The sequence below is a fragment of the Diabrotica undecimpunctata genome, chromosome 4 (assembly GCF_040954645.1).
Source record: "Diabrotica undecimpunctata isolate CICGRU chromosome 4, icDiaUnde3, whole genome shotgun sequence".
In the NCBI taxonomy this organism is placed as follows: domain Eukaryota; kingdom Metazoa; phylum Arthropoda; class Insecta; order Coleoptera; family Chrysomelidae; genus Diabrotica; species Diabrotica undecimpunctata.
The window spans coordinates 151,265,112-151,287,508 of NC_092806.1; the positions used below are offsets into that span (position 1 = coordinate 151,265,112).

Below are 22,397 nucleotides of genomic sequence, written 5' to 3' on the forward strand. Positions count from 1 at the left end.
ACAGATGTTCAAAATTATAAGATAGGCAGTGACGCAGCGAAAATAGAGGTTGGACTACAATCGCATGGGAAAAACGGCATGCTTTGATCTTTGCGGCCAAGGTGCGAGAAGTATCCAGGTGACACGCGACTTTGGTGGCAAAAATATACAGTGTGTAGTTAAAAAATCAACATCGTTATACCTGTAGATATTTCATTTTGAGTCTCATCAATATAATAATAAGTACCTAAATAATAGTAATATATCCGAAGTTGCGCTTGAGTTACATGCTATGATAAACATAGGAGCTGTAGGTATTTAACAAAAATTGGAATTTTGAAGGAAACATTTGATTGATTTATTTCATACGTGGGGGACTTGACTTTGGGTTAAAATCGACAATGATGATCGAATAATCATAAATGTATGCTTTAGTGAAGATCGTTTGTAGACCACAAAAATATGTAACTTCTACAACTTTGAAGGGGAATGAAACGTGGATGCAATTATTGAGTGGTTGTTTATTCTTGGAAGGTTTTTTTACCCATTGTCTGGATTATATAAGGCTGCTTCGACTGAAGTTTTAGTTAATATATTTCCTTTTTGTTGGGTTTTAAACCAGTAATAATATGAATTAATGCAAATCTCATTTTTGTTCTCTACACACAAAAAACTATCAATATTCTGATTTTGTATATAATCATAGTATATTATAATTTCTTTGGTTGGATATTTGAATAAAAAAAACCTTAAGTTATGAGCCATTATTTTGAAATGTTGTGAGACCTTCTTGTGGCATAGTTGGAGAGTCATTGGTTGGTTGAATATGAGCATAAATAGTTGATTTCTGCTAAATACTGGGGTAGTATCAATATTATATAGATGTACAAATCTCTTTTTTAGCTAAGTTATCATTTCTTGTAGATCGCTATTTTAGGAGTATTTAATTTGCTGAATGGGATGGAAATGAGTACTCTCGCATAATTATTCTAATCAGTTGGACTGTTAGGGTAGTAACCTCTTCCTCCTGTAGACAAATTCATCTTAAATTATGGGATCATAGGACCACGTAAAGCCATGCTGGACTCACCATTTAAGGCAAAAAAGTATAAAGGCCTGTGGGACCTTTTATTTGTGTATACGGTGGCATTTAATCTGTTAAGAACTCACTAACCCAAACAACCTAGAAACCAGAATCCTATAAAGCTTAATAGAAATAAATACAACAATATATGTGGCTTTCTATTTTATTACAAAATCAACATTTGACAAAACTTGACTTACATCTCAAAATCATCACGCTGCAAAAAAAAAGAAAAACATTTAGTAACTTTTTTGATAAAACCAAATAGTATACTTACAAGTCCATTATATTCCAATACATGTCGTTTGATCTTAGAACTATCTACCCATGTAACAAAATCTTCAAGTGTCCTAGTAACTAGAAATGCAGGATCTTTAATTAATTCTGGTCCTACCCTTACATGACCTTGTTCTATTAATTTCGTAGCTCCTTTTATATTTTCTGACATTTTATCTAAAACAGGTAAAGCGTGAACAAATGTGAACTGAATATAATGCAATTACATAACTGTATTATTGTGGCATAGTCCACAAATCAATAAAAAATAGAGTAACCAATGCTACAAGGAAAATATCTAAGAGGAGGCCTTAAAGGAGAAATGCTAGAGTATGGAAACTTCAACGATTATAATATATAACTTTTGTGTACTGTTAAGATATTCTAACAAATTCTGTAGTCTCTGTACTTCCATATAGATATAAAACAGTAGACATGTATACAGGTGATATCTTATAATAATAATATATTAATATGAAAAATATACTTACTTCTTACCATTACTACTGCCAATCTGCGTCTGCAAAAGCAAGAAGCTGTTACTTTTTCTGCCAAACTTAAATCCCACCTGGTAGGAATGAGTCCCATAAGATACCTATAAAAACTATGTGAATACAAAGAAAATATTAAATCTATAAACTTACAATTTTTCCAACAATTGTGCACTACTTTCTGTCCTATATGGATGTTTGGGGTCTATTTCTTTTATTTTTCTAGCCACTTCTCTAATATTTCTTGATAATTTATTGTATCTAAAAAAATGATTTACGTATATTTAGTTCGCATTTTATTTCGACAACACTTACTTGGTATAATCTTCCCGTTTTTGAATGTGATATCTTTTTAGAACCTTTACTTCATGTAGATTGTTGTCAACTTCCCATGAAATAAAATCTACTTTCTTCAATAATTTCTGTTCATGATATTTAAGTTTTCGCACCATTTTTCTCTTGCAATTAAAAAATATTAAAAATGTGTTTTGCTCTAAATTAATCTAAACAAGTTGATAATTTATCTTAACATAACCTCATATTCTCTTCTTCCTTCAGTCCTTCAGTGTATTGATGGACCCTTTCTGCTTAGGGTTTGTATAATATATTTTACTCAGTACTGCATACGCGTTCAAAGGTACGTAAAAATTACATACGGTTGTTAGTTATTTTTTATTATGATATATTTATCATAGTTTTATTCTAAATAAAATAGCTTTTTAAAGCTATTTAATACTGTCTAAAGTATCTATTTTACTGCGTCCATCTGTTCTGGAAGCTTTATTCACCTAAAGATCTTTTATCACTGATGCAAGCTGATGGGAAAATATAGAAATCTACGTTTATATGAAATTAAGTGATATTGAGAAAGTATATAATGGGGTACCAGTGAGTATATGTAGATTATGAGATATACTTATGGCGAATAACAAATATAGATAAAGGTAGTGTTAGGACAGTGGAAGAGACTTATAAATCCATGTCAAATAAGGATTCTCTAAAAGTTGAGTGCTTAATCTTAATTTATTTTCATTAGTTCTGGATCAGATAACAGGGAAATATCTGTGTAACATTCCCTGGTGCTTAATTTATGCTGATTATCTGGTGTTAGTACGAAATTCTGAAAAGAAATAGTGCAACGGCTATAATAGTGTATGTAAGCTTTTAAAGAAAGTTTCATTCTATAGTAACTCATATTTTATAGTGCGCTTTTTTTAGCAATAATCTTCTTCAGTAATTGTTTCGAATATTTTTCCTCACGTCTAGTTCGCCGAGTATTCACTGCACCAATTTTTCTGTGTTGGTATTATTGATTTTTTCCTACCTATTTGTTAATGTTGGTACCCATGCGTAACAAATCTAATCCCTCCCACTAGCCGAAAAGAGGTTATTACCTTTTTTCTCAGCTAGCAAAACAGTTATTTGCTAAATATTTTAACGTTTTTTTAAATTAGTTTTGCTACCGCTGTACTAGTGCGCTGTATTAATTTTTGTACCGAATGAAAGTGTAGTGTTATTCTGTGATATTTTTGACTGATATAAGTTTTAGTTGACAGCTGTGGATATGACTAATAGGCGGTGTACCTATATAAAATTTATGTAGAAAATACCATAAATTATATAGTCCAATCAGATAGCAAACATTTTAGTAACTGAGTCATTTAGAGGTAAAAGTTTGATAATTATATAAAGAGTAATTGTCATAGCAGCTTCTAAGAAATGTGTTATTGGTGCTCTAGTTATACTTACCTTTTTAATTATGGCACTTGAAACAGGTTTTATGGTTTAGGAAAGAATATACAAATTGTCAAATAAATTTGAGTATAAAAGACAGTTTTAGCAAAAGAGCTTTTACTTCATTTGTTACTTATGTTACTAATTTGTTTTGTCAATCTTAGTGCAAAATGTTGATGTGAAGAAGCATAATAAAACACTGCAAAATGTCAAAAAATAACCTCAACGAGAATGGGTCTAGAAGTGTCTCCTCCAACAGTTTTAACAGCTTTTTATCTGATGGAGAGATCATAGAAAGTGGTTTAGAAGATATTCACATCTCAAGTAAAAATAACAGACCATCTTCTACATCCAAAGCTCATAAAGCCAAAAGAATTAGGTTCTACCACAATGGCAACAAATTCTTCAGTGGAGTTGTTATCCCTGTGGCCCCTGAAAGATATAGATCTTTTGATAGTTTAACAAATGAGTTGACAAACATTCTAACAAAAAGTGTCACTCTACCTAATGGGGTTAGAAATGTGTATTCCATGGAAGGAAAGAAGGTAAGTCACATTTTTTAGTACTATTATTGGTAACAGCATTGTATAGAGAACGAACAATATTTTGTCAACAAAAGTGAGTAGGTCAGTTATATACTGGTCAAAGAACTCTCTCAATAGAGAAATTACTATAATAAATAAAATGATTAACTTGATGTAGATATTTAAAATGTTTTGATTTCCTCTTTAATATAATCAAAAGTGATTTTTTAAAAAGAATATTTTAATAAAATTATCAATATTAATTTAACTAATTTGACAGTAATTTGAGTTGTTTGTTATGTATACTTCTTTTTTAAATGTGGTCACTTCATTTTGGTTTGCTATTATCAAAAAGCTTTTTAGTTCATCTGTTCAGCTACTACTGGGTTAGTTCTCTATAGTTAACCCTCACATTCCTCTTAAATTAGTAGTCCTGATCTATATTCTGTTTATTTTAAATTTTTCTCCAAGTTATAGCTGCAGTAGACTTTATTTTAGACTTGCCATCTTCTATTTTAATGATACCAATATTGATGATATTTATTCTGTTTAGTCCCTGCTGGTTATTAATTTTTTAAATTCTCACTGACCACTTCTCAAGTGCTGCCAACTTATATTATACAGAGATCAATAATTATGGAGCACCATAATTATAACTGATTATGTACATAGTAGCTCAGTCAGGATCACTTTAAGATTGTAATAATTCAGAGCTTAGATTTTTGTAGAAATATTTCCTGAGATGATTATAACTATATTTTAAACATGATACAGCTGAAAAACTTGTAGACAATTATTAGAAGAATATTTAGGGAATTAGTTAATTTTACAGCAGAGTTGAATGATACCTTTAAAATCATTTACAAAAGATGACCATTTTCTAGCTATTTACAAAAGCATTAAAAATGATCTTTTAGACACTACACTACAAGTTTGCAGAGATCAAATTTAATGTTATGTTTAAGCAAATCCCAAATCTAATAAAGGAAGAATTTGTGATAATGCAGTCAGTCATTATTAAGGAACTTTTTAATATGGAGGTGTACTAGACATCATTGGAGAAGCAAATAATTGGTGCTATGAATTTGTTTTAAGCACAATAACAATATTATACTGTTGACATAACAGCTGATTTTGTATAATGTCAGTGAAATTCATTGTAAAGCTGTCTACTACCATAATTAAATATAAGGAAATTTCATTAATGAAACAATTAATGTGATTAATGTCAGGTATATTCGTTTAGATATTGGGCGTTACACAAATATACCTTCACAGAGCATATTATACTGATCTGATTCCATGAAAATTTCTAGACTCTGTACCAGCTGTTAAAAGTCTGTCTGGGAATCCCACAGTATTGATTTATTTAAATACTTTAATTATAATATATACATAAATCACTCTGGAAATCCCACAATAATTATTTACTTAAAATTTAATATTTTCCTCAATATTTTATAATTAAAAAATGTAAAACAATATAACTCAACATAACTTAAAATCAGACTGGAAAGCTGACAATTTGTATTATCTGAACAATTTCATATTTTTCTTTACATGTTATTATTAAACCAATGATAGTTAACCTAACATAACCAAATCTAACCTAACTCTTGTAAAAAGCAGTAATTTTCTGTTAAAAGGAGGTAAGAATAAAATGTTAAAATGAATAAATTAAAAATCATAATTTTTCATAAGAAAACATATTTTGTATAACTATGGCAACACTGGTTAGAATTACCCTTCTTGACCATAAGAAACAGTTGTCATTCCTGTCATTTCTTGTAGTTTCATGGTAAATAATGGCAGTGGCTTTTAAAAATAAGACATTTTAAATGGAAATTACATAAAAAAGAATATTCACTATTACATTTTTTGGTATAGATATGTGCTCTCACCGCTTACATTACTAGTTTTACAATTGCCCTCGTATGTCCCCATTATGGGAACATCACATTTCTGTTATTCTTGTTTGTCACAGCTTTGCACCAAATATTTCCTATTTTATCTTTTTTAGGTATGTATGTATCTATCATCAAGTGGATAAATTAGGTGTGGGATAGTTTGGTTTATAAATCCCATCCTAGGTTAAGGCTGTATTCAGGGAGTATTTTTAAATTTCCGATTTAAGGTTGGTGAACCTTCTAGTTAACTCATGCTTTGGAACATATTTCCATAAAAACTTCTTGGTTGAACATTAAAAAAATCTGAGTTATTTGCTAACTTTTTAAAGCATGATTACCAGTGCAAAGGGTTTTGTACTAATCACTGTAAATAATGCAAATAGCATTTAAATGACAGCAAGTTCTAGATACTGGTGTCAAATTTGACTTGTCTATACTTGTTTTGCCCATCTTAGTGTTTCAAAACCTATAAATCAGCATAGCATTAATTACCAAGAAATTTACAATCAATTAAGATAAATTTTATGTGCAATTAAAACAGAATCATAAAATGTGTATCTTTCAAAACGAAATTTTCTAATTAAATTGCTTAATGAGAGAGCAAAACCACTAAAAATATTATGCAAACATTTATGTTTCAAATCTACAAGGTTACTGCTAAGTGAACACCTACTTAAAATAAATAAAAAGGAGATTTGCGATTAGGAATTTTATGAGTTAATTTTGCAAGGTACTCAGTAGTTTATGAAGCATGTAAATAAATAAAGAAAATCTAATCTCAAAGTGGAATGATGTTGAAAGCACTGCATCTTGGTGTATATACAACAAAAACTTGTTTTTATCAGATAAAACTAGTTTATTTACTTCTAGTAGGTTATATTTATGTGTAAACTTCTGTAAATATAATATCAATGACTTAATAGAATTCTAAAAAAGATGAAAAGATAAAAAATATTTCAAAAATAATTCAATTGTGGCTTAATACCATATAAACACAATTTAAAAAAAAAATTACTTAAAATCCAATAGCTGTTCATCATATTGAGTCTGGGGAGTACAAATACTAATGAAAAATTGTTTTTAATGCAAATTTGATTTGTTTTTATGTATTTTAGTGTACTATTTTTATATATTTTCTGGGTTTACTGCAATTTCTTGTTTATGATTGATCCATCTGTGTTCCAGGAATTGGGTTCATAAAATGATTTGCTTGTTAGTTCAGTTTAAGCTTCCACAACTTCCCCCTTTCAGCCAGTCCCTCAATTCATTGTTTCTTTACTTATAGTGCAGTGTACCACTGTTTTTAACTCAAATTTCCATCAAGACACATTGATTTTGATGAAATTTTGGAAGTAACCTCTATTTAAGCTTAACTTCAAAAGCTACCTTATGCCAAAGCATGCTTTTACCTTGGGGGGAGGGGGAATCCACCACAACTGTAAAAATGGTGAAAAAACACAATCCTAAAAAAAGTGATACAGTAGGCGGTACTGTAGAATAGCGCGAAGCTTCATACAGTACAGTATGAAGTTCGTACAGTTTTTTTCAGACGACATTGAACTTTTTTTTTTGTGAAATTTCATTCCAATTTTTTCCAATGATTTTCACTACATCTAAAACATTGGAATTGTTTCCAAAAGTCTTTAACAGAGAGTTCCTTGTTTTTTCTCTTAGCTTTACGCCAGCATGCAAATGATCGTCTGGTTTTGAACATTTTGATAAACTTTGAATGTTTAAATGACTTCTTGATTTCTTGGTTGAAATAAGCTGGTTGTATTAGGTAAAAATTCAACTTCACATGTCAAAACTAGTTAAAGTTGCAGAAGTATGATCTGGTAGGTTAAAAAGGGAAGCTGTCACACAATCTGGCAATTGAGCAATAAACTAATAGAGGTTTTAACTTATAATCACCAGTTGAATTGGCACCAACCATAACTGGCAAAGCCTGGAAAGGTTTTCTCCTCACATGCTATAAAAAAGTTCTTTTATGTATTTTCTTCCAAAAGAGGCCAGTCTCATCTACATTGAATACGGTTTGCTACCTTCATCTATCATTACTTTTAATTTCTCTGGATAAGAAGATGTAGCCTTTTTATCAGTACCTGCCGGCTCACCGCTTTCTGCAATGCTATGCCAATTACGATGACTTTTGAATCGGCTGAACCAACAGTTACTAGCTTTATACGCTTCATCTCAATCGATCTCCCCAGCATCTTCTTTCAATCTGTGTGTAATCGATTATCGAGAGATAACTCTCTCAAACAAGAGACGAATCGAGGAGATTTGAAAATCGCGTAACTCCGGGTTCGCGTAATTCGGCTGTACAAAGCAAAATCAGCTGTATGTCTTTAAAGATCTGTCATCAGCTATCACTCATATACCTCTTAGAATTTTAAAAAACTTGTATAAGATTTTTATGTGAAATCGATAATTTTTGCTCATATAGACTGGGATATTATGAGTTTACAGAAAACAGGCGACAGGAATGGGGTTGCTAAGAAGAGTTAAATGAGCTAAATATGTACGCTATAAACGGCAAGATAGCTGTCGAATAAAGATAAATGGAGACATACACATATTTACAGTATGGACAGTGAAAGATTACTCAAAAAATATTTACTTAATTACAATGAAAAAACTAAGTCGTGATATCCTTGTGAAGACGAAACAGACAAAGCTTAACCCTTAACTGGTCCGGCGTCGTCTGACAGACGATTCCATATTTTTAATTATATTTTATTGGAAATTGACACCGTCCACAGGCAAGTCCTTCTATCTAATCGTTAAACTATTGGAGCTTGACAAGTGGGTGTATTTGCCACAAGTTTCTCTCAGTTCCTAAAAAGTTATCGCAACAATTAGGTCGAGAGTAGTTCCTTAGACGACGCCGGACTGTTGGTGTGACTTTTTTGTGTGTCGTGCATTTTTAATAATTATGGCCAGGCCATCAAAACGAGTGCGTTTCGGCGATGACGATTATGAGACAACTCTTTTAAAGTGGCACAATGAGGAATGTGACAGTGACAGTGATGTAGACGATATTTCGGAAGACCATAACATTGAATCTGAACACGATACATGTTCGGAATTTTCTGATTCTGACGAGCCTGCAGATTGTGATGAATTAGCAGTAAGTGATAGTGACAAAACCTGTTTATGGTAAAAATCGACACAGGTAGTGTACGTCAGAAGTTATCCCCTCATCTAGAACACGTAAACACAACATTGTCATAAAAGTGCCAATTCTAAAAACAAAGGCAAAAATGCTCGGCGAGGCTGCGATACCCTTGTCTGTTTGGAATATGTTGTTTAGTAATAACATTCTACAACATATTGAGCATAATACAAACACAAAATTACGATCAATGCGTGAGAAATGTTCTGCTAGTTCTATCCATCATCTTAGAGAAATGGATGTTATTGAGTTAAGAGCATTTTTGGGACTCCTTGTTTACACTGCCATTTTCAACTCCAGTCACGAAAATATAGACAAAAGATGATCCAACTGCAGCTATTTCATTTATATTCAATACTTAAAATTGTCAAAGTGTATACGAACTTGGTCAATCTGCCACAATTGATGAAATTCTTGTAAGTTTTCGAGGTAAATGCCGGTTTAAAATGTACATGCCTAACAAACCGGCTAAATACGGACTCAAAATACAATGTCTTACGGATGCACCCAATGGTTATTTGTATAATGCTTATATCTACAGCGGAAAACACTCAGATGGATTTGGTATCAACGACGAGTACAAAAAATTCCTAAAGCCTACACAAGCTGTGTTGCGCTTAGCTGAACCGCTCTTTGGCAGCAACCGAAATATCACAGCTGATAATTGGTACTCTTCTATTCAATTAATGGATATTTTACGAACTAAAAACTTGACTTATGTGGGCACACTGAAAAAAAAAATAAGGCTGAAATACCTCCAACTTTTCTGCCCAACAGAAACAGCAGGTCAACAATTTATGCATTTAGGGAAAAATGTACCTTAATTTCTCATGTAGGAAAAGTGGGAACGGCTACAGTACTTATATCTTCAATGCATAGTAGACGTTATAGTGATCCCTCTACTGAAAAACCAGAAATTATTTCTTATTATAACGAGAATAAGGAAGGTGTAGATTCCCTAGATGAGAAATGCTCCAAAAGCACCTCAAGCCGTCGAACCCGAAGATGGCCCTTAACAACTTTTTTTTCGCATATTGGACATTTCTATAGCAAATTCATATATTCTACATAAGCGTTAAAAAAACAATCCAGTAATAAAAGAAAAAAGTGTTTTTGCTTTGGATTTGGCTATGCAGTTAGTGCAAGATCACATGAAAAGACGAATGACAATGACGAACATTCCGCGTCAATTACGTCTTACAATTAGCCAGATACTTGGAGTTCAAGAAGAACAAGAGGACAATCAGACGGATGTTCATATTTTAGAAAAACGCAAGATTTGCAGATTGTGTCCTAGTAGAAATCGCAGCATGATAAAATACCTGTCTTGCGTTGCAAAAAGCCTGTTTGTTTGGGATGTACAAAACCACTATGTAAAAATTGCATATAAAATTGGTAAAGTTTCACTGATGCTGGAAACAAACATTTTTGATCGATTTTTATTTTACCTAGTTTTTTGTTTAGTGTGCAGGTTGACCATTAATCCTAGGAATACATTTTTTTTCATAGTGTTTTTTATATATTTTTTTAATTACTTTACAAAACTATGTACCTTTTCACAAATATTTGTATGGATGTCAGTTTTATTTTAATATTTTTTTCATAACCCAAATAATGCCCAAATCTAATACGTTCACTTTTATATAAATATATCAGGGTATGTTTGTAACATTTTTTCTTAATAAAAAAATTATTTTTGAGTGTTGTTTTGCTTTCTTAAAAACAGTAGTTTCGCAGACTACGCCGGACCAGTTACGCTACTGCTACAGTACCGGACCAGTTAAGGGTTAACTCTATAGTGACGAACAAGAAGAAAAAGCAACAAACGATTTTTACACTTATATTTCTAGTCCTACATATAAACAAAATTGTCATAAAAATAGATTTATTTTAACAAACCATTTATAATTTTCCGCCAATTCGTTCCGCAGCAAACAATTTGTTCAGCTGTATATGCCCCCGTTAAAAATTTTGGTGAACCAGAGCACAAAACAATTACGGAGCACAAAAGAAAATATTTAATTAGAAAAACTCCAATATCATTTCTACAAAAACTATGTAGGTGAATGTCAAGCCGATTCTAATAATCGAGACAAATACTTTTTACTAGGTCAACTTTGGACGACGATCCTGCAATAACGAGCACTAATAATAATAGAAAAGGTTAGTTGAATATTCTTACAGGTTTTGGTTTTATTATGTGGAGAAAGTTGTAAACAACTTCATCGAATTTTTATTTGCGGTTTAAAAGAAGTAAACAATGCAATTATGTTGAAACTGTCGTTTTTATGAGTCTAAAACTTTCAGATTCAGACATGTTATATTTGTATAAACTAAAATGATAGCGAATAAAGTATTTAAGTACACATTAATTATTAAAATGCAACTGCATAAAAAGTCCTTGTACACAATATACTACAAAAACACGAAAAAGCCTGTATTTTTTAGTCAATTTCGATAAAGCCCCTCGTTTGTAAGGATCGCTTTATAACATTGTTTCAGATTGGAAACAAAAAGTGCAACAACACCAAAATAATTAAGTCGAGAAACCATAACTTCATCACTAGTTAAAAAATGTACAAATTCTACGAGATATCTGTTCAAGAAAATAAATCGGAAAGACATTTTTCAGTAATAAAACGTTTCTAGTCTCATATTTTTTATTACAGAGTATAATATATTTTTTAAATAGCCAATTAGAGTTTTGGAGTATACACCACCTGTGCCAGACATGCCAGATACGCCAGGCGCCAATGTCGGTAAGCATTGGATTTCAGAAACAGTTCTCAGAACTTCAGAACCAAATTTAGTCAGGATCAGAACTATCTGTCAGTTTTCATCTATCAACTGTCCAATTGTCTCCTTCGTCTGTTAAATCTTCTTCTTTTCCGTCTGCCAAATCGTCTTTTTTTCCGTAAAATTATCTCCGTTTGACAAAATGGTCTTCTTTTTCGTCCATAAAATCGTGTCTCGTCGGTCAAGTAGTTTTCTTTGCGTGTTACCTGTCATCTTTATACTTCCGTTATGACCAAACTATCGAGCAGACATCTTGTCGCGTCGGTTATATCTTTTAATATGCTTTACTTGTGGATGTGCCATGTTCATCATAATTTCATCATTTATCATAAACAGTGCGTATGACTTGGGAGGTCTATATAAACGCATAGGAGCAGCTGGAATGATGGGAGGGTATAAATAATGATCAACAATTAAGAAAAAGAATCAACCAGGAAGTCTACAAAGAAAACAAAGAGTCATACAATTAGATGGCTAGAGTATATTCAACGTACGATAGGAAAAAGATGTCCTGCCAAGTAGCATTAAAATGAACGTCTTTTCTCTACGCAAAGAGTTCAAAAGATAATTATTTAAACGGTGAATTGTAGATGTATTGTCGGAATAAAATTGTATTCCTAACATCCTCCAATAACTTTCAGTAAGTTTTGGATTTGAGGTTAATCTATTTTGCTATCGAAGAGAAGTCTCCTTACTTCTTGTTGCTTCATATACACCCACACACGCGCACGCATACACGTATACCATTTTCAATAAGCACTTTAATTATATAAACATTATATAACACACAATTATATTTTATGTCTGCACATAGTTTACCATGGAATGCAAAAGTGGTATCACCCTAAATACATATGGCAGTTACTTCAAAATTCGAGTGTTTCAGGGTTGTATTTTAAAAATCTGCCAATGGTGCATTTAAAAGACAACTCAATTTAGTAAATTGTGATACCTTTTGGAAATATCTTTGATATCAGATGTCTTATTGGTGTCTTATTATTGATAGATTTTGATTTTTTTTATGCGAATCATTTAGTTTTGCCCTTTTTCTTTTTCGAGATTTTCTGCAGAATGCTTGACTAAGACTGTAGAGTTTAGTTTGTTGGGTTTTACACTATGTTTGTGTGCAACAACCCTTCTATGTAGATATTGGTGTGTTTGCCCAATATATGTTGAATTGCAGTCTTTACAATTTATTTTATATGCTAAATTTTGAAAAATACTTACAAATCTTACTTTACTTTTACAAATCTCTCTCGGTCATCTTTCACTGTTTTAACCTATCAGCCAAACTGCTAAATCGTTAATGTCCTTGAGTACTACAGGAACAGACCAATAAAGAAGTCATCTTCATTTTAAAAGGAAATAAAAACTTAATTAGATGTGCCAAATACTAAGTCTGAAACATTAATATGAAAGATTTTATATTTCCTATTTAAATATAATTCTATAAAATGTAGGAAACGACTTTTTTAATATTGAGGCCATCATTTCAATCCCCCTTCTCAACTATTAAACAACCTATACCATAAACATGGTGTGAACACTGGATAAAAAAGGTCAATAACGTTAATACTCACTCGTTGTTATATACCTCAATTTTACTTGACAACTATAACGAGCGAGCTATTTTTATACCAAATGAGCGGAAACTAAAAATTGCGAAAATGAAAAACTTTAATTTAGGAAACGATCACAACACGTAAAATACATGTTACTTTTGCAGTACAGAACAACCTTGAGGGAACACGTTAGCTATTAATTGTTTAGTCAAATACCAAGGATATGAATCATGCATACCTAGAGCGAATATTTTTTAAACAAGAACTCTTCTACTTATTTCTGTTTCTAGGAATCAAAATTCGACCTTACAATAAAAAAACAAACGTTTTTAAATGAATAGGTATATTATTGTTTTTGTTTTGAATGCAACGATCGTGTCAGCTATTAAAATTTTAATTTACAGACAAACTATGTACGGATAAGTTAAATATTGTGTTTATATGGGATTAAGCCACAATTAATTGTAATGATCATTACATTTTTAACTAAAAAAATTTGACCTCCGGAAATCGTTAACGATTCCGGAGCATTCCTGTTCTTTTGATTTTGTTAAAGTCGATTTTTTGCTTCACTGACCAGGTTTGCTGTTGTATATCTCTTAATTACTCATACAAAACTTTTCAAAACACACAACATTTAACAGTTTGGTCCCCAGTTGATAATATATCAGGACCCTAGAAGTAAAGGGGTAGGTATAAGTGACAAAAAATAAATTTTGAGTAAACGGTGTTTAAAGTTGAGCCTTCACTGTAATTGCCATGATTTTTTAATTCTTAGTTTTTCTTCTTCAATTTAGAAACTGTAGGCATTATTATTTGTAACAAAGAATCATAACTTTATTGACTTTACTCATTTTGAAGCTATTTTTTGGTTGCTAAATAACACTTGTACCCTTTTACTTCTAAGAAATGTAGCACAAAGGTGAAAAATGTAAAAAGATCAAATTTATTTTTCACCATAACACTAAAGCTGGATTTATAGTATCGAAGAATTATAACTCAATTATGTATAAAGCTGGATTTATAGGTTGACGGACTGTAGATGTAGACGCACTGGAGACGTAACAAACGGGCTGTAAATATTATTTCAATTTATAAATCGACATCGACGGAGTGGAATTTTTGCGCATGAGTAGAAACAATGGCTAGAGTTGGTGACCATGATACTATAATATCCTTTTATTATTTATTATTATTTTATAAATTCTTAACGTCAATTGTAACAAATAATCAACAAAATCAAAATTCGAATATGTTGATAAACAATTTTACAAAATGGTGGGCGGGAGAGACAGTTCACTTTGGTTGACAGCACAAAATTCTTCCTTTTGATTGGCCAGACGCAAGTAACGCACTGTAAAAGATGAAAGTTGGCCAACTCTTCCGTTGCAGTGCGTTTCACTTACGTTCCGTCATGCGTTTACGTTCATTTATAAATAAGAGTGCACAAATGTCTATGTTGATCTTTTTCCAGTGCGTCTACGTTTACAGTCCGTCAAACTATAAATCCAGCTTTATACATAATTGAGTTATAATTCTTCGACATAGTGTCGTAATGGTGATCCAAATCGTCATTTTTGACCTCTGCTTCTTCTGTTTGCTAGTTTTCCAACTTGTTGATCATCATGTCGCAGATTTGTGAAAAGATTTGAATATTTAGCATACTTAATGAGAGGCCTTTTGTCAATTGGTACTGGCAAAAGATCGGGCAGAGTTTTTGCCAGCTCGAATGGGTTTCATACGTCATTTAGTCAAATTTCTTTAGGCCATAACACACATCTTTTGTTGTTCTTACGGCTTCTGCCTTACGCAAGTGAAAGAGTTTTTCTCTCTGAGCGTTTTCTTCTGCCGAATCATGATTTATTTTTATCTGAAATTTTTGACATTTATCACAGATGTCTGTACTTTACCTTTTGAAACTAAGGTTGAACTAAGTATTAAAAATATTCCTGTAAAAGCTTTCAGTTACAGGTTCTTCCTGTTTTTCTCTATTACAGAAATCACAATCAAGTTAGTACATTATTTTCAAATTACACTCCTGAGGAAGACTCTTTCGGAGTCTTATTTCTAGTGTAGTGGATTGTGTATCTAGGAAACTTATTAATATGCTCTTTTATGATTTCAATTACCCTTTCAGAAATTTTATTCGGGAGTGATTTTTTTCCTCTTTTGTTTATTCATGACACACCTGAGGAGACTTTTTTGCTTTCAACTACATTTTGTAAACGTTTAGTTTTTTTCTTTTTATAGGCTTATAATCGATCATGGATCGATTTAGAAAAGCTGTTTGGGAGATTCCAGTGCCCAATGCTAAATATTCTTTTAAAATTGAAATTATTTGTTATTGTGAAATAATATTGATACATTGTTTATTCCAACAATGATGATTTTCAATTTCTCGTAACTTTTTAGCTTTATGAGTATTGTTTTTTGTACATGTAAGCTTCACCTGAGTTTCTTGTTATTTTAGCCCTGTTTTTTTTCACTTATCTGGCCTCCGAATCCTTTTCTTGCCAGTCTGCTTTGGCGGTGGAAACGCATTAGCAGGTAAATCATCTATCACTGCATCTACCGCAAAAAAAACAAAGCGAACTCTTCTTAAAAACACTGTAGTTTATAATAACGTAAAAAGCAAGTGCATTTGTATCTCTTCTCTTCCAAGCACTACTCATAGTTGGCTTGGAGGCTAAGTAACTTGCCGCTAGAAAGTAGCACCTGTTAGACTTATCACTTAGATCTCTTTACCTCCAAATAGAATTAAAAATTTCCAGTTCAGCGATGCAGTTTTCTCAATATTTACAAAAATGATCTAGGATCCAGCCTGGATGTTTATTAGTCGATGTTGTTTGACTAGCAGATTGAGGACTTTTATTTATTTTGACGTTTGTGATGACTAGTCTGCATGACACATGACAAACACACAATTCGGCTTCAGGGATGCATTGGGTACTCGAGAGGCACTTTTTGCAATACATGTTCTCTTTCAAAGATATAGAGACGTGAATTGTGATATATATGTGTGTTTTGTTGATTACCAGAAAACGTTCGATAGAATAAAACATGACGAACTGATGAAAATATTAAATTCAATTGGTCTAGACAGCAGAGATCGCCGTATAATAAACAATATCTATTACGAACAAACTGCAGCTGTTAGAGTTGGGGATCAGTTAACAGACGACATAAAGATAAAAAGATGTGTGCGATAGGGATGTATATTGTCCCCATTATTGTTCAATACATATTCAGAGCACATTATGAACCTAGCGCTAACGGACATAGACGAGGGAATACTTATAAACGGAGAACGATTGAACAACATAAGATACGCTGATGATACTGTCATTTTTGCAGACAGTCTTGAAGGTCTGCAGACACTTGTCTCCAGGGTGGCAGAAGTAAGTAGCAGGTTTGGGCTTAATTTTAACATAAAAGAAACCAAATACATGATTATAAGCAAAAATAGGATACCAGCTGGTCAATTACTAGTTAACCAACAACCTATAACACAAATCACCAACTTTTGTTATCTGGGTGTAAACTTAAATGAACAGTGGGACCAATCGACGGAAATTAAGATAAGGATCGGGTAGACAAGATCAGCTTTCGTCAAAATGAAAAAAATGTTTAACAGCTACGATATAAAATTGGAAATAAAAGTTCGTTTACTAAAATGCTACGTATTCTCCGTTCTTTGGCGTGGAGTCATATACCTTAACTGCAGCATCACTGAAGAGACTCGCAGCATTTGAGATGTGGTGCTATAGACGCATGTTGGGGATTTCCTGGATAGACAGAGTTACCAACGAAGAAGTACTACATAGAATGGGTAAAGGGCGCGAACTAGTCGTAACCATAAAACGTCGCAATGGGCCATATAATGCGCAATGAACAACGATATGACCTACTTCGGACCATACTTCAAGGTAAAGTGCATGGGGAAAGAGGTCCAGGACGAAGAAGAATATCCTGGCTGCATAACCTGCGAAAATGGTTTAACTTAACCACTACCGGACTTTTCAGGGCAGCAGTCAACAAAGTCAGAATAGCCATGTTAGTGTCCAAAATCCGTAACGGATAGGTACCATAAGAAAAAGAAGTCTGCATCTTCATGGGCTACTGTTGTTGTTTGTGTGCTAGTTCAATATCAGCTTTTTAACTCCGAAATAGGCATATTCGGGTAGTACCCCAGGATGAAACAGGCTAATACCTGTTGCCCTAAATGCAGAAATGTCTTTAGCCATCTAAACATTACTAATGTACTCAGAGATCTCATTTTTATAAACAATCTACCCTAGAGGCATGCCACCTTCAAATTAACTTTATTTTTATTCTTCACTTTAAAAATTCATGCTATTAGACGTAAATAACCCAAGGATCGCAGCAGGAAACTAACGTTATCGTCTTCTCTTTTTCTGACGATGTGACGATACCTTGCAGCTTGATGCTAATTGGCCACACTATCATTCTTATACACACCATTCCTCCATCTCAATCTTTATCCATTTGTCCCTACAATTCTCTCAGATTTCTCTAATAGAATATGTCTACTGTCATAGACGCCAGTTCCATTATCCTTTATCCCAGTATTTTTTGGGGAACATTCATGTCTCATACTCAGATATTATATACAGGATGAGTCATAACTATTGGGACATAGACTAAGGACAGGTTATTTGGACCAAAATATGGCTATTGGGCCAAATATGCCTTAATAAAATTTTGCTGAGAAAAAAGATACAGGGTGTTAAAGTTAATTTTAGTTTTTCGTTTTTTGCTAATAGTTTCCCTGTATATTTATAAATTGCTATCAAAATTGGCACAGAGGCATAATCTTAGACAAGAAATAGTATTTTATTTACAATTTTACGTTTTGTCATAGAGGGCGCCACGTGGATCATTCCTAATGATCAAATTGGGTCTAAACTTTTTCTAATGAAACTTTTTAGTAATTTTTATTAGAAAATATGACGTAAACAACATTTTTACGTAAAATTGGTACTCTTGTTTAAACATGATAATTTCAACGGTTTTCGATAAAAACGCAGTCGAACTGCTTAGAGTCTTAAAAAAGGATTTCAAATATTATTTCATTTATGAAAAGTATGCTTTGGACTGTCAGATAATTGTTGTTGGTAAATGTCATTTGTTCAGAGTAAATTATTTTTGATGTGACAGTGTAGTGTAATGTTGCATTTTTTAAAAGTAATCATTACTTTTTTTTATTGAAATGCCCCGTTACAATCATTTTACTAATGAAGAAATGCGAGATATGATTTGCGTATACGCACAAGAAAATTTTTGCGGTCGCTCGGCAGCCAGAAGGTATGGAATGTTATACGCAAACAGAAGGCAACCAAATCACAAAACTTTTGCGAGATTATATCGTAGTTTAGGTGAAACTGGGTCATTTCACACTAAAAATCGGGGTGGTCGACCGAAACAAATCACACCTAATCAAGAAGACGAACTTTTAGTTCGAGTAGATGAAAATCCTGAAATAAGTTCACGACATCTATCAGCAGCAACAGGAGTACGTCAGTCGTCTATTGTTAGGATTCTAAAAAAAGAGAACCTCCATCCTTATCACTTCACTCCTGTTCAAAATTTACTTCCAACAGATCTTCCACGACGGTTACAGTTTTGCCAACGTATTCTGAATAAACATCGCAATGACAGACACTTTATTAAGAATATTATGTTCACCGACGAAACAACTTTTACCAGACGAGGGGTTTTTAATTGGCGAAATAGTGATTATTGGGAAGGAGAAAACCCGCATGCTATTAAAGCTAGACATTTTCAGCATGAGTTTAAATTGAATATTTGGTGTGGCATTATAGGCGACCAACTACTAGGGCCTTATGTTCTTCCTCCGAATTTAAATGGAGATTCTTATTTATTCTTTTTGGAAAATACTCTTAGTGATATTTTAGATGATCTGTCACTGGATGTAAGAAGAAAAATGTGGTTTATGCAGGATGGAGCGCCAACCTCATTTTTCATTAGCTGTTAGAAGTCATCTTAATAACGTATTTCCTCAACGATGGATTATCAGAGGCAGTGATTTTCAATGGCCACCAAGAAGTCCTGAGTACAACCCGCTAGATTTTTATTTTTGGGGACATATGAAGTCCTTAGTTTATGCCAATGAAATTAATACACGAGACGAACTTTGGAGATACATTCAAAATGCAGCTAATCTTATAAGGGGACAGAATAATATTTTTTTAACGTCCGAAAATCCTTTATAAAAAGAATTAGAAAAGGCATAGAAATCGGAGGAGACCAGAACATTTAGTTTGAGTTTTTGTGAGTTCTTTTAAGTTAAAGTGTGTTTAGTTTTGATTTTATCGGCAAAACGGAAACCTTACGTTAGTTGCAACTTTGTTTATTAGTTTGGTATTTGATAGTGGAATTGTAAATAAAATACTATTTCTTGTCTAAGATCATGCCTCTGTGCCAATTTTGATAGCAATTTATAAATATACAGGGAAACTATTATCAAAAAACGAAAAACAAAAATTATGTATCTTTTTTCTCAGCAACATTTTATTAAGGCATATTTGGCCCAATAGCCATATTTTGGTCCAAATAACCTGTCCTTAGTCTATGTCCCAATAGTTATGACTCACCCTGTATAGTGATTATAATAGTGTTCATCTAGCCTTTATTATTTTTCCTTAATTGATTTTTTTAATGACTTTATTGATTTTATGGAAAATGGCGATCCAGCATGCTTCTACAAAATCATCTTTCATTCTAATTCTAATTGTTAAAATTTTATTGCATATTTCACACATTCTATTAGGTATTCTTGTTATTACATGACTCAGTCGCCACTCCTATGATAAGAATTCCTGTTACTTTTATTTTGTATCCAGAAAAACTGAGGGGCATCCTTTAATAATTGTAATTAAAATTTTGATTTAACGATCAACGATGAACACCCAAACAATATAACATGAATTTAAAACAAACATAAATTAGGTAGCCATGCATACACTTGCCTTGAACTTGTATGTTTGTAATACCTTGAAAAATGTAGGTGTATGTGTTCTCGTATTTCTCTGACAATATTGATTCAACAATGTGGTCGTTGAACTGTGCCTATTGCTACAAATAAATCGAGAAAAAAAATAAATATGGGTAGGAAGGGTATTTACCGCTACGAAACATGACTGGAAGATAAGGGATTTACGCTCTAATGATTTGATCTGAAATTTTTTAACAGTTTCTGTTTTAGACGACTGGCTTGTGATATCAAAAAGTAGATATAATTTTATAAAAAGTTCAAATTTTAATGCCTCTCATTGCGGAACGTATTAAACTTGTTAAATTGAAAAAAGTGTAAGTACGCATTTCAAAGAAAATAGTAGAAAAATAGTACTTTGGCAACAGAAAAACATCTTCTTAAAGTGCCTATCCGTTCCGGATGTTGGCGATCATCACGGCTATCTTTACTTTGTTTATTGCAGCGCGGAACAGTTCAGTGGTAGTCGTGTTATACCACTTTCGTAAATTTTGAAGCCAGGAAATGCGTATTCTTCCCGGTCCTCTCTTACCATTTACCTTCCCTTGGAGAATCAGCTGGAGAAGGCCGTAACGTTCTTGATTTCTCATTACGTGTCCTAGATATTCCAACTTTTTAGTTTTGACGGTCATGAGAATTTCACATTCTTTCTCCATTCTACGCAGGACCTCCACATTAGTAACTCTGTCAACCCAGGATATACGTAAGATGCGCCTATAACACCACATTTCGAAAGCTTCGAGCCGATTCATAGATGCAACAGTCAGTGTCCACGCTTCCATTCCGTAGAGTAGAACTGTGAATATGTAGCAGTTTAATAGACGGCATTTTGTTTTTAAAACAGAAAAACATAAAAATAGTAAACAGTCTTGATGAAAACCTAAACAAAAGTTATAAATCTTCTTTTTCTTGTGGTCTTTCTCAGTAGTCTTCCTACTGATCGTGCTTCTATTAGGAACCGTCTCTTGCCGTCTTTACTACTCTATTTGTTGTCATTCGGCTTATATGATCGTTCCATTCTACTCTTCTATTTCTTACTCAGTTCTTGAAGTTCTCCACCTCGAATCTACGTCGTATATCTGTACTTCTGGCTCTCTCCCATAGTGTCCTATCATAAATTTTGACGTGACAACGTCTTAAATTAGGTTGTGGCTCGGAGTCACTCATGAAAAAGTGTAACGCCCGCTCACGTCTGTTACGATGAGTCACCGAACGAGAGAGAGGCCCGCCGGACCGGCGAATGCCTTGCGTCTCTCTCCCACTCAAACATGATCGGTCCGCTGGTGCGATGCTATTTCTCCTATCATCGTCCTATCCTCAACAAAATTACTCAAATAGAAATTAGTTAAGTTTAAGTTTACATGTACAATGTTTTAGTAAACAAAATATATTTCTATAGTTAAAATTTGTGCAATTCTTATTTTCATTCAATTCCTTGTTCCTATTGTGCAATTTAATAATATTTATATCAATAAATATTCTACCGAGAAAAAGACGTTGTCACGTAAAATCTTCGCCCGTAAAACTGACTTTACAGGCAAACCGATTTTTCTAAGTGTTTTTATCTCTTTGTAAATTCTGTCCCGATATTTTTATTTCTCGATATTGTTTCATTTAGGTAACATTTGTTAGATTTGTAAAGTCACAAAGACTAAACTGGCTTGGTCACCTAGAAAGAATGCCAGATAATCGAGATGTAAAAGTAGTTCAGAGATGGAAGCCCCAAGGAAACAGAACAAAAGGAAGGCCCCCTAAAAGATGGATAGACGTCGTAGGGAGGGATCTTAAAACCATGAACATCAGGCAGTGGCGAAGGAAAGTATCACAGGCCAAGAG

At 32.9% G+C, this 22,397-nt stretch overlaps 2 protein-coding genes across 2 annotated transcripts in view; one reads left to right on the plus strand and one right to left on the minus strand.

Moving 5' to 3' along the window:
- Positions 1 to 1,210: 1,210 nt before the first annotated feature.
- LOC140438511 (U3 small nucleolar ribonucleoprotein protein IMP3) lies at positions 1,211 to 2,388 on the minus strand. Its single transcript, XM_072528171.1, has 5 exons — positions 2,146 to 2,388; positions 1,984 to 2,091; positions 1,831 to 1,934; positions 1,341 to 1,516; positions 1,211 to 1,280 (listed from the first exon to the last, which is right to left on the minus strand). The coding sequence occupies exons 1-5, from the start codon at positions 2,280 to 2,282 to the stop codon at positions 1,260 to 1,262; spliced, it is 546 nt and encodes a 181-aa protein (XP_072384272.1). The 5' UTR covers positions 2,283 to 2,388; the 3' UTR covers positions 1,211 to 1,259.
- Positions 2,389 to 3,177: 789 nt separating this feature from the next.
- LOC140440207 (serine/threonine-protein kinase GA29083) overlaps positions 3,178 to 22,397 on the plus strand; it is a 71,022-nt gene continuing 51,802 nt past the window's right edge. Inside the window, exons 1-2 of the mRNA XM_072530551.1 lie at positions 3,178 to 3,497; positions 3,729 to 4,109. Coding sequence (XP_072386652.1) covers positions 3,771 to 4,109 — 339 coding nt within the window. The 5' untranslated portion in view covers positions 3,178 to 3,497; positions 3,729 to 3,770. The remainder of the gene's footprint in view (positions 3,498 to 3,728; positions 4,110 to 22,397) is intronic.